We start from the raw sequence: 17,748 nt of genomic DNA, 5'->3' as shown, positions 1-17,748 counted from the left end.
AACACTAGACAGAGAGAGAGAGAGAGACCTAAGACAACACTAGACAGAGACAGAGAGACCTAAGACAACACTAGACAGAGACAGAGAGACCTAAGACAACACTAGACAGAGACAGAGAGACCTAAGACAACACTAGACAGAGAAAGAGACCTAAGACAACACTAGACAGAGAGAGAGACCTAAGACAACACTAGACAGAGAGAGAGACCTAAGACAACACTAGACAGAGACAGAGACCTAAGACAACACTAGACAGAGAGAGAGAGACCTAAGACAACACTAGACAGAGAGACCTAAGACAACACTAGACAGAGAGACCTAAGACAACACTAGACAGAGAGAGAGACCTAAGACAACACTAAACAGAGAGAGAGACCTAAGACAACACTAGACAGAGAGAGAGAGACCTAAGACAACACTAGACAGAGAGAGAGACCCAAGACAACACTAGACAGAGAGAGAGACCTATGACAACAGTAGACAGAGAGAGAGACCTAAGACAACACTAAACAGAGAGAGAGACCTAAGACAACACTAGACAGAGAGAGAGACCCAAGACAACACTAGACAGAGAGAGAGACCCAAGACAACACTAGACAGAGAGAGAGACCTATGACAACACTAGACAGAGAGAGAGACCTAAGACAACACTAGACAGAGAGAGAGACCCAAGACAACACTAGACAGAGAGAGAGACCTATGACAACACTAGACAGAGACCTAAGACAACACTAGACAGAGAGACCTAAGACAACACTAGACAGAGAGAGAGACCTATGACAACACTAAACAGAGAGAGAGACCTAAGACAACACTAAACAGAGAGAGAGACCTAAGACAACACTAGACAGAGAGACCTAAGACAACACTAAACAGAGAGAGAGACCCAAGACAACACTAGACAGAGAGAGAGACCCAAGACAACACTAGACAGAGAGAGAGACCTATGACAACACTAAACAGAGAGACCTAAGACAACACTAGACAGAGAGACCTAAGACAACACTAGACAGAGAGAGAGACCTAAGACAACACTAAACAGAGAGAGAGACCTAAGACAACACTAAACAGAGAGACCTAAGACAACACTAGACAGAGAGAGAGACCTAAGACAACACTAAACAGAGAGAGAGACCTAAGACAACACTAGACAGAGAGAGAGAGACCTAAGACAACACTAGACAGAGAGAGAGACCTAAGACAACACTAGACAGAGAGAGAGAGACCTAAGACAACACTAGACAGAGAGAGAGACCTAAGACAACACTAGACAGAGAGAGAGAGACCTAAGACAACACTAGACAGAGAGAGAGACCTAAGACAACACTAGACAGAGAGAGAGAGAGAGACATAAGACAACACTAGACAGAGAGAGAGAGAGAGACCTAAGACAACACTAGACAGAGAGAGAGAGAGAGAGAGAGACCTAAGACAACACTAGACAGAGAGAGAGAGAGAGAGAGACCTAAGACAACACTAGACAGAGAGAGAGAGAGAGACCTAAGACAACACTAGACAGAGAGACCTAAGACAACACTAAACAGAGAGAGAGACCTAAGACAACACTAAACCGAGAGAGAGACCTAAGACAACACTAGACAGAGAGAGAGACCTATGACAACACTAAACAGAGAGAGAGACCAAAGACAACACTAGACAGAGAGACCTAAGACAACACTAGACAGAGAGACCTAAGACAACACTAGACAGAGAGACCTAAGACAACACTAGACAGAGAGACCTAAGACAACACTAGACAGAGAGACCTAAGACAACACTAAACAGAGAGACCTAACACTAGACAGAGAGACCTAAGACAACACTAGACAGAGAGACCTAAGACAACACTAAACAGAGAGACCCAAGACAACACTAGACAGAGAGAGAGACCCAAGACAACACTAGACAGTATAGTTTCAGTAAAGGGACTAGGCTATATCCCCTAAGACAACACTAGACAGTATAGTTTCAGTAAAGGGACTAGGCTATACCCCCCCCCCCCCCCCCAAAATAAAATACAGCAACACTGACAAAGACCAGTTCGTGTTTAGCCACAGTCCTGGGGCTCTTGGTCTTGTGATGAATGGAAGTCACCAAGTCCATCTCCTCCTCCTCTTCCTCTTCCACCTCCTCATCATCGTCGTCACTGGCTGGGGTTGTGACCCTCCTTGGTCTCCCTGGTCGGCCCACCAGTCTGGATCCACTCCGGTCCTCTGACAATCCTCTCCGGTCCTGTCTGTTCTGGCACTGCCTGCACTGTCTCATGTAGTCCTTCACCTGCTTCAGGATACCTGGGAGGACACGGGGTTAATCACGTTGATTTATCGACAGTATGCTTACACAACGAACGGTTTCAGTAGCTGGCTGTATTGCCTTCATCATTATGGTGCAGCAGTACTCTCAACACATTAAAGTAGACATTTTGGACCAAAAATGTCCGTTTCTGAAACACGTGCATATGGGGAGAGGTTGGTACTTTAATATTAATGTGTGGTGTGTTAACAAGGGAACCAGTGGTGTGTTGACAGGGGAACCAGTGGTGTGTTGACAGGGGAACCAGTGGTGTGTTGTCAAGGGAACCAGTGGTGTGTTGTCAAGGGAACCAGTGGTGTGTTGACAGGGGAACCAGTGGTGTGTTGTCAAGGGAACCAGTGGTGTGTTGACAGGGGAACCAGTGGTGTGTTGACAGGGGAACCAGTGGTGTGTTGACAGGGGAACCAGTGGTGTGTTGACAAGGGAACCAGTGGTGTGTTGACAGGGGAACCAGTGGTCTGTTGTCAAGGGAACCAGTGGTGTGTAGGGAACCAGTGGTGTGTTGATAAGGGAACCAGTGGTGTGTTGGGAACCAGTGGTCTGTTGTCAAGGGAACCAGTGGTGTGTAGGGAACCAGTGGTCTGTTGTCAAGGGAACCAGTGGTGTGTAGGGAACCAGTGGTGTGTTGATAAGGGAACCAGTGGTGTGTTGGGAACCAGTGGTCTGTTGTCAAGGGAACCAGTGGTGTGTAGGGAACCAGTGGTGTGTAGGGAACCAGTGGTGTGTTGATAAGGGAACCAGTGGTGTGTTGACAGGGGAACCAGTGGTGTGTTGATAGGGGAACCAGTGGTGTGTTGTCAAGGGAACCAGTGGTGTGTTGATAAGGGAACCAGTGGTGTGTTGACAGGGGAACCAGTGGTGTGTTGACAGGGGAACCAGTGGTGTGTAGGGAACCAGTGGTGTGTTGACAGGGGAACCAGTGGTGTGTTGACAGGGGAACCAGTGGTGTGTTGACAGGGGAACCAGTGGTGTGTTGACAAGGGAACCAGTGGTGTGTTGACAGGGGGAACCAGTGGTGTGTTGACAGGGGAACCAGTGGTGTGTTGACAGGGGAACCAGTGGTGTGTTGACAGGGGAACCAGTGGTGTGCGGGTCAGCTGTTTGTTCACCCACAATTGCTAATAACCCATGTAATAGCCCGTGTAATAGCCCGTGTAATAACCCGTATAATAGCCTGTGTAATAACCTGTGTAATAACCCGTGTAATAACCCATATAATAGCCCGTATAATAACCCGTGTAATAACCCGTGTAATAACCCGTGTAATAGCCTGTGTAATAGCCCATGTAATAACCTGTCCGCCCATCTAGATGTGATAAAGTTGAAATCACCTGCACCTTGCCCGCTAATATAGAGAATGCGCCGTAGACTACAGTCAGACGGTGCAATGGCCTATTTGTTAGTCAAAGTCTACCTGCACATAACCATCTGATAATTTATCACTCCAGTGTTAATCTGCATAATTGTAATTATTCGCCTACCTTCTCATGCCTTTTGCACACAATGTATATAGACTCCCCTTTTTTCTACTGTGTTATTGACTTGTTAATTGTTTACTCCATGTGTAACTCTGTGTTGTCTGTTCACACTGCTATGCCTTATCTTGGCCAGGTCGCAGTTGCAAATGAGAACTTGTTCTCAACTAGCCTACCTGGTTAAATAAAGGTGAAATAAAAAAATAAAAATAAAAAACTTGTCTATAATTAGATACGTGCAGCTTCTCTTCTGTCATATGCTGCCCTAGAAGAATAAATAAAACCTAAGAATGTCTTTGCTCCGCAAAAAAAAAGTAGAGATAACAGAGAACCTCACCAGAATGTCATAAATCGATAGAATGGATGCGGCAATCTAGTTCTGTTAACGCTACTTTTTTTTGCGGCGCAAAGACGTTTAGGGACCGGGAAGAAAAAGTTAGGGACCAGGGAGAAAATGCAACAACTCTAAAAACTGATCTCTCTGTGCAAAATTTCCAAATGACAGTTTGACTGTTTTAGTTTCTTTACAGTTCAAATATAGATTATAAAACATCATGCTCTGTTTTCAGAAAGTTTGATACTTCAGGATTTTGGCAATGAGACCCTTTATCTACTTCCTCAGAGTCCGATGAACTAGTGGATACACTTTTTATGTTTTGGAGTCAAGTATGCTAGCAGATAGCGCAATAACTTGAAGTCTATGGGTAACGCTAGTTAGCATTGTTTCATAAAACTACTTTACTATAACTGCTTCAATCCCTGATCACACTTCTAGTCGATGTCATAGCAGCGTTGGCTATCAAAGCTCATCCGGCAGATAGCCTACTGGATTTAGAGTGGTGGACCAGAAACCGAAAGGTTGCCGGTTCGAATCCCCGAGCAGACCAGGTGAAAAATCTGCCGATGAGCCCTTGAGCAAGACACTTAACCCTAATTGCTCCTGTAAGTAGCTCTGGACAAGAGCGCCTGTTAAAATGACTCAAATGTAAACTGTAAAAACATGTCATCGGGTTCAAAGGTCGTTTCTCGCCTAACTGTATATGTTCAGGCCGTCAAATCAAATCCTTCGATATGAAGTTGTTGTTTTTTTTAAAAGAATATTAAAACGTGTGATTTTCACGAGGTTGGAGTAACATGGTTTAGAAACTGTGGGCCTGAACGATGCGGGCATAGGTAAGGGTAAGGCTTAAAATCCATGCCTGTACTGGGCTCTAGTGAAATATTGCGTGGATAAAGGGCACAACCCTAAACTCGCCTGCTCCACAGATATAACCATGGGGACTGCGGGTATGACTCAACCTGCACATAACTTAAAACTGCAATATTTAACTTTTTGGGTAACCCACTAAATTCACATAGAAATGAAGCTTAAAGATATGTCATTCTCATTGAAAGCCAGTCTAGTCTAAGAAGCGGTGGTGTATCTGTTCTGTCTACAATTTCTAACCTTCCCGTTTAGTTTTTGCTGTCTTTTACATTCGGTTTGGTACATCAGCTTCAAATAGCTGAAAATACAATATTTAATATCTGAAAATACAAACAAATTATTCACAGCTGTTTAGATGGTACAATTAATGTCTGTAGAATGACTTTGTTTTGTCACAAACTGAAATTAGGCGGACTATTAGAATTTTTTGCAACCAGGAAATGGCGGAATGATTCCTGCATATTGCTCCTTTAAGCGTACGATGCATTGATTGACCTGGCGAGCCATATGGCAAACAAACTGCGAAGGAAATATACCAGCTGGTGCTTTATTTTACGCGTGTCCTTTTGGCCTAATAAACTAAACAAAACAAACGTGTTGCTGAATAATTTAGCTGTAAAATTATATTTTACCTCTCCACCAATACTTCTGAGAAATTGATTCCCAAGTGTGATGCTGGTTGAGGTGCTCTTCTCCGGTGACAATGTGTGACTCGTCGATCAGTTCCTTCCTCCGTCCTGCCTGCAACACCACTTCCAACTCGGTGAATTCATCCAGGCCCTTCTGCCTTCTCTGGTAGTACAGTGTGCCATTCCGCACGACATAGCAAGCGGCTGCTTTACGTATCTTTCTTTTAGTATTGCCATGGGTCCCCGGTGCGTACGGCTCCCGCTCATCAGTCAGATAGCGTCTGATGGCTAAGTAGCTTTCCTCGCACGACATAACCTTAATTATTCGCGCACACAACTAAAAAAATACGCTATTTATTTCGAAGAGAAAGGCATCTTCATACTTGTAATTTTTAAATCCGTATAAGTGCCACATAGTATACAAAAAAAATACAATATTTCAGGTTATTTTCGAAGGGGGAACGCAGTTCTTGACCGTGAGGGGTGGACTTGCATGAACAGACAAAATGGCTGCTGCACAACCGGATGTGGCGTGAGAAATGGCGGAAGAGCAGAGATATTGTATATAATGGCGAGGTAATCTTGTCTCCGCCCTAACAGTGTTCGTCCGTGTCCCGAAGGCAGGTGGTCTGCTTATCGTGGACAGATTAAACCCTCTCGCTTCGCCTCGTCCTTCTCATTCTTTGAGGTTTAATGGCGGAATACAACCTAGGGGTGTATTCACGCCACCTACTGTACAGGGTAAGGAAACAAAAATATTCATTTGGAGGGGGGCAGAGGTCTGATACCAACAGGTGGTCTGATACCAACAGTCTGTTCTCTCCCTTACCATCAGGCAGGTGGTCTGATACCAACAGTCTGTTCTCTCCCTTACCATCAGGCAGGTGGTCTGATACCAACAGTCTGTTCTCTCCCTTACCGTCGGGCATCGGTCTGACACAATTTCTATATACACTGAGTACACAATTATGAGAACACCTATTTAATATTGAGCTGCTTGCTTAGCGAGTACCACTTCCTCCCATACCTGGCGTGAACTCGAAACCTCTGCCTCACAAACACACAACTGGCCCCCTCAAGTGTCTTATCCGATCGCTCCACCTCAAAAGCTAGCTAATGTGGCGATGCAAGAGGGACACTTCAGGCTTGGGAGTAAGTTCCCCATCTGCTACACCAACACACATCACAGCTGCTGCTACCAGATTCTTATAGTTTGTCCATTTTATACTTTATTTTACATTTAGAAAGACAATAACAACATAATGACGTCATGACAATAAAGAATAGAGAGGGGGGGGGGGGGGGGTCGCCTGGGTCCTACCAGGAAACGCAGGACACCCAGCGAGCCCTGCCACAGCAAGCCAGGCATCATGTGTGACCAGGCAGGAGTCAAGCCTGGGGGGTACAGTTCACAAACAAATACAGACCATTAATATATTAGGCTACGCTCTGATATACATATGACATATTTAAGAAATGAATTCATTTTTTAAAATTTAACTAACTATATTTCACTTTTATAGTGTCCCAGAGACCCTCTAGACCTGCAGGACCGATGTCGCTCTTTCCGTACTCAATAAATCCAGGAATTCCCTTAACCAAATGTCCATGCTGAAGCACTGAGGTTTACACTGTTTCCAATTCATAAGTAATGTTTGTTTGACCGAACAGTGCAATGATGCGTGGCGTGGCTCTAGGTCGGATATTGTCCACCCTACTTCCTAGTAAACACACTACAGGACAAAGTGGAATACACACGTTCAAAATTCCAGACACGATATCAACTACTTCTGTCCAAAATCTTTTGACGGACGGACATTTCCAGAACAGATGCATTAGTTTACCAACCTCCCCGCAGCCATGCCAAAATCTGAAAAGGCTTTGATACGTTTTTTTTTTTCAACAAGTGAGGTTTTATATAAAGCCCTATGTAAGAACTTCATTTGAATAATTCTAAACCTTACACAGTTGGATTCTGCTGATTTGAATAATTCTAAACCTTACACAGTTGGATTCTGCTGATTTGAATAATTCTAAACCTTACACAGTTGGATTCTGCTGATTTGAATAATTCTAAACCTTACACAGTTGGATTCTGCTGATTTGAATAATTCTAAACCTTACACAGTTGGATTCTGCTGATTTGAATAATTCTAAACCTTACACAGTTGGATTCTGCTGATTTGAATAATTCTAAACCTTACACAGTTGGATTCTGCTGATTTGAATAATTCTAAACCTTACACAGTTGGATTCTGCTGATTTGAATAATTCTAAACCTTACACAGTTGGATTCTGCTGATTTGAATAATTCTAAACCTTACACAGTTGGATTCTGCTGATTTGAATAATTCTAAACCTTACACAGTTGTATTCTGCTGATTTGAATAATTCTAAACCTTACACAGTTGGATTCTGCTGATTTGAATAATTCTAAACCTTACACAGTTGGATTCTGCTGATTTGAATAATTCTAAACCTTACACAGTTGGATTCTGCTGATTTGAATAATTCTAAACCTTACACAGTTGGATTCTGCTGATTTGAATAATTCTAAACCTTACACAGTTGGATTCTGCTGATTTGAATAATTCTAAACCTTACACAGTTGGATTCTGCTGATTTGAATAATTCTAAACCTTACACAGTTGGATTCTGCTGATTTGAATAATTCTAAACCTTACACAGTTGGATTCTGCTGATTTGAATAATTCTAAACCTTACACAGTTGGATTCTGCTGATTTGAATAATTCTAAACCTTACACAGTTGGATTCTGCTGATTTGAATAATTCTAAACCTTACACAGTTGGATTCTGCTGATGTTCTTCCATATTGCATCCCGCTGTACTGCGGTGAGAGATTTACCCAAGTCCTGGATGTTGCTGTTTGGGGAGGAGAGGCCAATCAGCTTGTTTAAGACGGAAACCGTTCCTTCCCCATTAGCTGCACCCCTCTTCACATGAAAACTCAAGTAGTGGGTTATCTATCAATCTTACGGTGTAACTTGGGGTACTACCATAATGAGGATAGGGAGATCAAATTGATATGTTCTGTTACCAGTAGTGGGTTATCTATCTTACAGTAGAACTCGATGTAATACCATAATGATTGCAATGTTCTGTTACCAGTAGTGGGTTATCTATCTTACAGTAGAACTCGATGTAATACCATAATGATTGCTATGTTCTGTTACCAGTAGTGGGTTATCTATCTTACAGTAGAACTCGAAGTAATACCATAATGATTGCTATGTTCTGTTACCAGTAGTGGGTTATCTATCTTACAGTAGAACTCTAAGTAATACCATAATGATGATATGTTCTGTTACCAGTAGTGGGTTATCTATCTTACAGTAGAACTCTAAGTAATACCATAATGATGATATGTTCTGTTACCAGTAGTGGGTTATCTATCTTACAGTAGAACTCTATGTAATACCATAATGATTGCTATAACTTAATTTGGAAGGAGGGTCTTTGATTTGACAGCCTGCAGATCCTTAGTTCAACACGAGACAACCGTTAGACTCTTAGCTAGCCAACATCACCATGACTTCACCTAGAAGTGGGATCGGGGATTTCTATTGGAGAAGCAGTTTCTGCCTATCGTTATACCGGACGGTCTTTGATGATGCCTTGCTATGTGCATTTCTGACCACAAGGTGGCGCAATGTGACAACAAACCAAGCTGTTTTCCTCTTTCCCAAAGCTTTACTCATGATTCATATTTCAAATGAATCTTCCAGTATCATTTTGCTTTTTCATAGGCAACATATTTAAATGGCCTGATAGAAAATGAGCAAACATTGACAATATATATGAATGCTTGTTGGAACAATAATCAACAACATCTCAAAATCAGCAATGACCTTCCTCCCAAGTCCCAACCACCTGATCCAGTCGAGGATCCCAGATGACTGTCAGGTACCAGTGTAACTAAAGCATCGTTGTCTCCAGGAGCCCTCCAAGGAAGGGCATTACAGGTAGCTTTAAGGAGGGAATTTGATTTTGCAAAGAGATTTCATGCGACCTCATAAGATGTTTCACGGCAGTTTTAAGTGTGTTGTTGTGTATTAAGTCCAATCATATCCATACACATCCAATCACATCCAATCATATCCATACACATCCAATCATATCCATACACATCCAATCATATCCAAACACATCCAATCATATCCATACACATCCAATCATATCCATACACATCCAATCATATCCAATCACATCCAAGCATATCCATACACATCCAATCATATCCATACACATCCAATCACATCCAATCATATCCATACACATCCAATCATATCCATACACATCCAAGCATATCCATACACATCCAATCATATCCATACACATCCAATCATATCCATACACATCCAATCATATCCAATCACATCCAATCATATCCATACACATCCAATCATATCCATACACATCCAAGCATATCCAATCACATCCAATCATATCCATACACATCCAATCATATCCATACACATCCAATCATATCCATACACATCCAAGCATATCCAATCACATCCAATCATATCCATACACATCCAATCATATCCATACACATCCAATCATATCAAATCACATCCAATCATATCCAATCATAGACATACACATCCAATCATATCCAATCACATCCAATCATATCCAATCATATACATACACATCCAATCATATCCAATCATATACATACACATCCAATCATATCCATACACATCCAATCATATCAAATCACATCCAATCATACCCAATCATATCCATACACATCCAATCATATCCATACACATCCAATCATATCCAATCACATCCAATCATATCCATACACATCCAATCACATCCAATCACATCCAAGCATATCCATACACATCCAATCATATCCAATCACATCCAAGCATATCCATACACATCCAATCATATCCATACACATCCAATCATATCCAATCACATCCAATCATATCCATACACATCCAATCATATCCATACACATCCAAGCATATCCAATCACATCCAATCATATCCATACACATCCAATCACATCCATACACATCCAATCATATCCATACACATCCAATCATATCCAATCACATCCAATCATATCCAATCATATACATACACATCCAATCATATCCAATCATATACATACACATCCAATCATATCCAATCATATACATACACATCCAATCATATCCAATCACATCCAAATAATATAATAAGCCAAAATGCCTCTTGCTGTACAATAGTCGACAGGTAATGAAATGCACCTATGACATTGCTTTGTCATCAAGATGAAGCCAATCAAAAGCCACAGTCACAGAGGACTTTTAGCGAGCCGTTACTGGGTGTGTTGACTCTCCTCTCCTCCTCTTCTCTCCTCCTCCTCCCCAACTCTCTCCTCCCCTCCTCTGCTCGCCTCTCCTCCTCCCCTTATCTCCTCCCCCCCTCTCCTCTGTCTGGTCTGGGCAGCGCTCTCCGTTCTGTCTGGAAGAGATAATTGAACAGCCTCCACCTCTGAAGGGGGTTGCTGGGCAACAGCCCTGGGTGACTCATCACATCGCTGTTTTCTGATGAACCGTATCCTAGCTATCCTCATCTAACAACAGTCCTGTTGTCTGTCTGTGTGTCCCTATCTCTGACTGTAACGTTCTCTATGTGGTCAGTTGACACACTGGGACTGTCATAGATTTGAAGCACACTCGTTCACACACATAGGCCCTAAAGACACGCATGTACGCACACACATAGACTTACAAACAAGGCCACATATAGCTCCTGAGAGCTGTAGGACTATAATGTATGAATAAAAACTATTGTCACAGGGATTCCTGTCGGCTTTTACCAAATTCATTTATATTGATGATGAAGAAAGGACCAAAAAGGTAATGTCCCCTACAGTCCAACCTTGAAATGTGATGGTTAGAAGGACTGTCCCTCTAGCAGGACAGCGCTCCTATTGGTCCTTTGGTCTTTAAGAGAAGTATCCCTCTAGCAGGACAGCGCTCCTATTGGTCCTTTGGTCTTTAAATAAGAGAAGTATCCCTCTAGCAGGACAGCGCTCCTATTGGTCCTTTGGTCTTTAAGAGAAGTATCCCTCTAGCAGGACAGCGCTCCTATTGGTCCTTTGGCCTTTAAGAGAAGTATCCCTCTAGCAGGACAGTGCTCCGATTGGTCCTTTGGTCTTTAAATAAGAGAAGTATCCCTCTAGCAGGACAGTGCTCCGATTGGTCCTTTGGTCATTAAGAGAAGTATCCCTCTAGCAGGACAGCGCTCCTATTGGTCCTTTGGCCTTTAAGAGAAGTATCCCTCTAGCAGGACAGTGTTCCTATTGGTTATTTGGTCTTTAAGAGAAGTATCCCTCTAGCAGGACAGTGTTCCGATTGGTCCTTTGGTCTTTAAGAGAAGTATCCCTCTAGCAGGACAGTGCTCCTATTGGTCCTTCGGTCTTTAAGAGAAGTATCCCTCTAGCAGGATAGTGCTCCTATTGGTCCTTTGGTATTTAAATAAGAGAAGTATCCCTCTAGCAGGACAGCGTTCCGATTGGTCCTTTGGTCTTTAAATAAGAGAAGTATCCCTCTTGCAGGACAGTGCTCCTATTGGTCCTTCGGTCTTTAAGAGAAGTATCCCTCTAGCAGGACAGTGCTCCTATTGGTCCTTCGGTCTTTAAGATAAGTATCCCTCTAGCAGGACAGTGTTCCGATTGGTCCTTTGGTCTTTAAATAAGAGAAGTATCCCTCTAGCAGGACAGTGTTCCGATTGGTCCTTTGGTCTTTAAGAGAAGTATCCCTCTAGCAGGACAGTGCTCCTATTGGTCCTTTGGTCTTTAAATAAGATAAGTATCCCTCTAGCAGGACAGTGTTCCGATTGGTCCTTCGGTCTTTAAGAGAAGTATCCCTCTAGCAGGACAGTGCTCCTATTGGTCATTTGGTCTTTAAATAAGAGAAGTATCCCTCTAGCAAGACAGTGCTCCTATTGGTCCTTCGGTCTTTAAGAGAAGTATCCCTCTAGCAGGACAGTGCTCCTATTGGTCCTTCGGTCTTTAAGAGAAATATCCATCTAGCAGGACAGTGCTCCTATTGGTCCTTTGGTCTTTAAAAGAAGTATCCCTCTAGCAGGACAGTGCTCCTATTGGTCCTTCGGTCTTTAAGAGAAATATCCATCTACCAGGACAGTGCTCCGATTGGTCCTTTGGTCTTTAAATAAGAGAAGTATCCCTCTAGCAGGACAGTGCTCCTATTGGTCCTTCGGTCTTTAAGAGAAGTATCCATCTAGCAGGACAGTGTTCCTATTGGTCCTTCGGTCTTTAAGATAAGTATCCCTCTAGCAGGACAGTGCTCCTATTGGTCCTTCGGTCTTTAAGAGAAGTATCCCTCTAGCAGGATAGTGCTCCTATTGGTCCTTCGGCCTAGTATTTGTTCATACAACGCGTCCACTTACTGCCCAGCAGTATGTCTGTTGACACAATCTTGACTGTGTTTACTGTACTCATGACATTTCCAAGAGTCTTTAACTTTTCCACAGTAAATTATATTAATGTCTTACTAAGGGTCTAAATGTCATCCACACTACAGTCTTCAATGGAGGAGAGAGTCCTTTAACCTTGAGGTTTCTCTGTCAGCTCATTAATACATCTGTGACACACAACACGATGAAGATGATTGCAGTGTTGGTTTGTATTGTGCCTGGCTGACGGAGCACAGTAGCAGGACGCTGATGGGATGCCAGCTCCACAGCAAGGCCTCGTGATTCCACTCACATTTATTGACACGAAACTTGGCCGCTCAACTTGTCTTCAACTCAGAGGTTCCGTTACATTTCTCCTGCCCTGTGTGAGTTATTGGCCAGGTCCCAAATTGCACCCTATTCCCTATACTGGTCAAAAACAGTGCACAGGGAATAAGGTCCCATTGACAGCCTCCATGGTAGGTGACAGAGTAGGTAAAGACATAGTGAGCAGTTGATGCCGGAATTGAGGTGAGTAACTGTCGATCTGATGTTCAAAAGTTCTTGTCGGTTATAAGAAATGATAGCGGATACATGGAGTGAATATGTCATTAAAATAAAGGCCAAAATAATCACAAAAGAGCAAAGTATGGCTCCATCTTTCCTTCAGAGTGTTTGTATATGTGTGTGTGTGTGTGTGTGTGTGTGTGTGTGTGTGTGTGTGTGTGTGTGTGTGTGTGTGTGTGTGTGTGTGTGTGTGTGTGTGTGTCTGTTGGTGTGTATGTCTGTTGGTGTGTGCCTGTATGTGTGTGTGTGTGTGTGTGTGTGTCTGTTGGTGTGTGTGTGTGTCTGTTGGTGTGTACCTGTATGTGTGTGTGGTGTGTGTGTGTGTGTGCCTGTCTGTGTGTGTGTGTGATGGAAAACTACTCCAGCACCAAGGCAGCCCTACTCAGCTCCATATCACTGACCATGACCCCGACAGAGCAGAACGAAGGAGAGGAGAGGAGAGAACAACAGAACAGAGCAGGACCAGGCTGAACAGAACAGAGCAGAGCAGAACAGAGCAGAGCAGAACAGAGAAGAATAAAGCCGAACCAGGCTGAAGAGAACATTGTGGAACCAGGCAGAACAGAACAGAGTAGAACCATGCAGAACAGAACAGAGTGGAACCAGGCAGAACAGAACAGAGTGGAACCAGGCAGAACAGAACAGAGTGGAACCAGGCAGAACAGAACAGAGTGGAACCAGGCAGAACAGAACAGAATGGAACCAGGCAGAACAGAACAGAGTATAACCTGGCAGAGCAGAACAGAGTGGAACCAGGCAGAACAGAACAGAGTGGAACCAGGCTGAACAGAACAGAGTGGAACCAGGCAGAACAGAACATAGTGGAACCAGGCAGAACAGAACAGAGTGGAACCAGGCTGAACAGAACAGAGTGGAACCAGGCAGAGCTGAGCAGAGTGGAACTAGGCAGAACAGAACAGAGTGGAACCAGGCAGAACAGAACAGAGTGGAACCAGGCAGAACAGAACAGAGTGGAACCAGGCAGAACAGAACAGAGTGGAACCAGGCAGAGCTGAGCAGAGTGGAACCAGGCAGAGCTGAGCAGAGTGGAACCAGGCAGAGCTGAGCAGAGTGGAACCAGGCAGAACAGAACAGAGTGGAACCAGGCAGAACAGAACAGAGTGGAACCAGGCAGAACAGAACAGAGTGGAACCAGGCAGAGCTGAGCAGAGTGGAACCAGGCAGAACAGAACAGAGTGGAACCAGGCAGAACAGAACAGAGTGGAACCAGGCAGAACAGAACAGAGTGGAACCAGGCAGAACAGAACAGAGGGGAACCAGGCAGAACAGAACAGAGTGGAACCAGGCAGAGCTGAGCAGAGTGGAGACAGAGCCGGGAGAGGCAGTGAAAGATAAGCCAATCTCCTCTCTGTCTATTTCCCAGCTGTGTTTGTCATTTCTGCAGACAGACACCTTTTTCTTCCCAGGGCTCTAAATGAATAGGATCCCATGGACCCCAGAGGGTTATTAATCTCAACATCCAATCACAGAGGGTTATTAATCTCAACACCCAATCACAGAGGGTTATTAATCTCAACACCCAATCACAGTGGGTTATTAATCTCAACACCCAATCACAGAGGGTTATTAATCTCAACACGCAATCACAGAGGGTTATTAATCTCAATACCCAATCACAGTGGGTTATCCATCTCAACACCCAATCACAGTGGGTTATTAATCTCAACACCCAATTACAATCTCCTTCATCCTCATTTGTTCCAATCGGAGTCACAGGCCCTTCCCTTATAGGCCTACCGTGACTGTGTTTCTATAGGACAGAGTAGAGCAGAACCAACCTACCGTGACTGTACGGTGACTGTGTTTCTATAGGACAGAGTAGGGCAGAACCAGCCTACCGTGACTGTACGGTGACTGTGTTTCTATAGGACAGAGTAGAGCAGAACCAGCCTACCGTGACTGTACGGTCACTGTGTTTCTATAGAACAGAGTAGAGCAGAACCAGCCTACCGTGACTGTACGGTCACTGTGTTTCTATAGGACAGAGTAGAGCAGAACCAGCCTACCGTGACTGTACGGTGACTGTGTTTCTATAGGACAGAGTAGAGCAGAACCAGCCTACCTTGACTGTACGGTGACTGTGTTTCTATAGGACAGAGTAGAGCAGAACCAGCCTACCGTGACTGTACGGTCACTGTGTTTCTATAGGACAGAGTAGAGCAGAACCAGCCTACCGTGACTGTACGGTCACTGTGTTTCTATAGGACAGAGTAGAGCAGAACCAGCCTACCGTGACTGTACGGTGACTGTGTTTCTATAGGACAGAGTAGAGCAGAACCAGCCTACCTTGACTGTACGGTGACTGTGTTTCTATAGGACAGAGTAGAGCAGAACCAGCCTACCGTGACTGTACGGTGACTGTGTTTCTATAGGACAGAGTAGAGCAGAACCAGCCTACCGTGACTGTACGGTCACTGTGTTTCTATAGGACAGAGTAGAGCAGAACCAGCCTACCGTGACTGTACGGTCACTGTGTTTCTATAGGACAGAGTAGAGCAGAACCAGCCTACCGTGACTGTACGGTGACTGTGTTTCTATAGGACAGAGTAGGGCAGAACCAGCCTACCGTGACTGTACGGTGACTGTGTTTCTATAGGACAGAGTAGAGCAGAACCAGCCTACCGTGACTGTACGGTCACTGTGTTTCTATAGGACAGAGTAGAGCAGAACCAGCCTACCGTGACTGTACGGTGACTGTGTTTCTATAGGACAGAGTAGAGCAGAACCAGCCTACCGTGACTGTACGGTCACTGTGTTTCTATAGGACAGAGTAGAGCAGAACCAGCCTACCGTGACTGTACGGTCACTGTGTTTCTATAGGACAGAGTAGAGCAGAACCAGCCTACCTTGACTGTACGGTGACTGTGTTTCTATAGGACAGAGTAGAGCAGAACCAGCCTACCTTGACTGTACGGTGACTGTGTTTCTATAGGACAGAGTAGAGCAGAACCAGCCTACCGTGACTGTACGGTGACTGTGTTTCTATAGGACAGAGTAGAGCAGAACCAGCCTACCTTGACTGTACGGTGACTGTGTTTCTATAGGACAGAGTAGGGCAGAACCAGCCTACCGTGACTGTACGGTCACTGTGTTTCTATAGGACAGAGTAGAGCAGAACCAGCCTACCGTGACTGTACGGTGACTGTGTTTCTATAGGACAGAGTAGAGCAGAACCAGCCTACCGTGACTGTACGGTCACTGTGTTTCTATAGGACAGAGTAGAGCAGAACCAGCCTACCGTGACTGTACGGTCACTGTGTTTCTATAGGACAGAGTAGAGCAGAACCAGCCTACCGTGACTGTATGGTCACTGTGTTTCTATAGGACAGAGTAGAGCAGAACCAGCCTACCGTGACTGTACGGTCACTGTGTTTCTATAGGACAGAGTAGAGCAGAACCAACCTACCGTGACTGTACGGTGACTGTGTTTCTATAGGACAGAGTAGAGCAGAACCAGCCTACCGTGACTGTACGGTGACTGTGTTTCTATAGGACAGAGTAGAGCAGAACCAGCCTACCGTGACTGTACGGTGACTGTGTTTCTATAGGACAGAGTAGAGCAGAACCAGCCTACCGTGACTGTACGGTCACTGTGTTTCTAGAGGACAGAGTAGAGCAGAACCAGCCTACCGTGACTGTACGGTCACTGTGTTTCTATAGGACAGAGTAGAGCAGAACCAGCCTACCGTGACTGTACGGTGACTGTGTTTCTATAGGACAGAGTAGAGCAGAACCAGCCTACCGTGACTGTACGGTCACTGTGTTTCTAGAGGACAGAGTAGAGCAGAACCAGCCTACCGTGACTGTACGGTCACTGTGTTTCTATAGGACAGAGTAGAGCAGAACCAGCCTACCGTGACTGTACGGTGACTGTGTTTCTATAGGACAGAGTAGAGCAGAACCAGACTACCGTGACTGAACGGTCACTGTGTTTCTATAGGACAGAGTAGAGCAGAACCAGCCTACCTTGACTGTACCGTGACTGTGTTTCTATAGGACAGAGTAGAGCAGAACCAACCTACCGTGACTGTACGGTCACTGTGTTTCTATAGAACAGAGTAGAGCAGAACCAGCCTACCGTGACTG

At 44.3% G+C, this 17,748-nt stretch overlaps 1 protein-coding gene across 5 annotated transcripts in view; it reads right to left on the bottom strand.

Annotated features, from left to right (window-relative positions):
* Positions 1-6,123, bottom strand: part of LOC139415176 (zinc finger and BTB domain containing 11) — a 37,732-nt gene extending 31,609 nt beyond the window's left edge. For all 5 annotated transcript variants that reach the window (XR_011634952.1, XM_071163101.1, XM_071163230.1 and 2 more), the window contains exons 1-2: positions 5,628-6,123; positions 2,032-2,291 (exon numbers count right to left, since the gene is read on the bottom strand). Coding sequence is in view for 4 of the 5 variants with exons in the window: in XM_071163101.1 (XP_071019202.1) it covers positions 2,032-2,291; positions 5,628-5,937 (570 nt within the window). In the remaining variant the exon portion in view is untranslated. The remainder of the gene's footprint in view (positions 1-2,031; positions 2,292-5,627) is intronic.
* Positions 6,124-17,748: the final 11,625 nt, after the last annotated feature.

The sequence above is a fragment of the Oncorhynchus clarkii genome, chromosome 1, assembly GCF_045791955.1.
Source record: "Oncorhynchus clarkii lewisi isolate Uvic-CL-2024 chromosome 1, UVic_Ocla_1.0, whole genome shotgun sequence".
NCBI lineage: Eukaryota > Metazoa > Chordata > Actinopteri > Salmoniformes > Salmonidae > Oncorhynchus > Oncorhynchus clarkii.
This window is presented reverse-complemented; position numbering and strand designations above follow the sequence as displayed.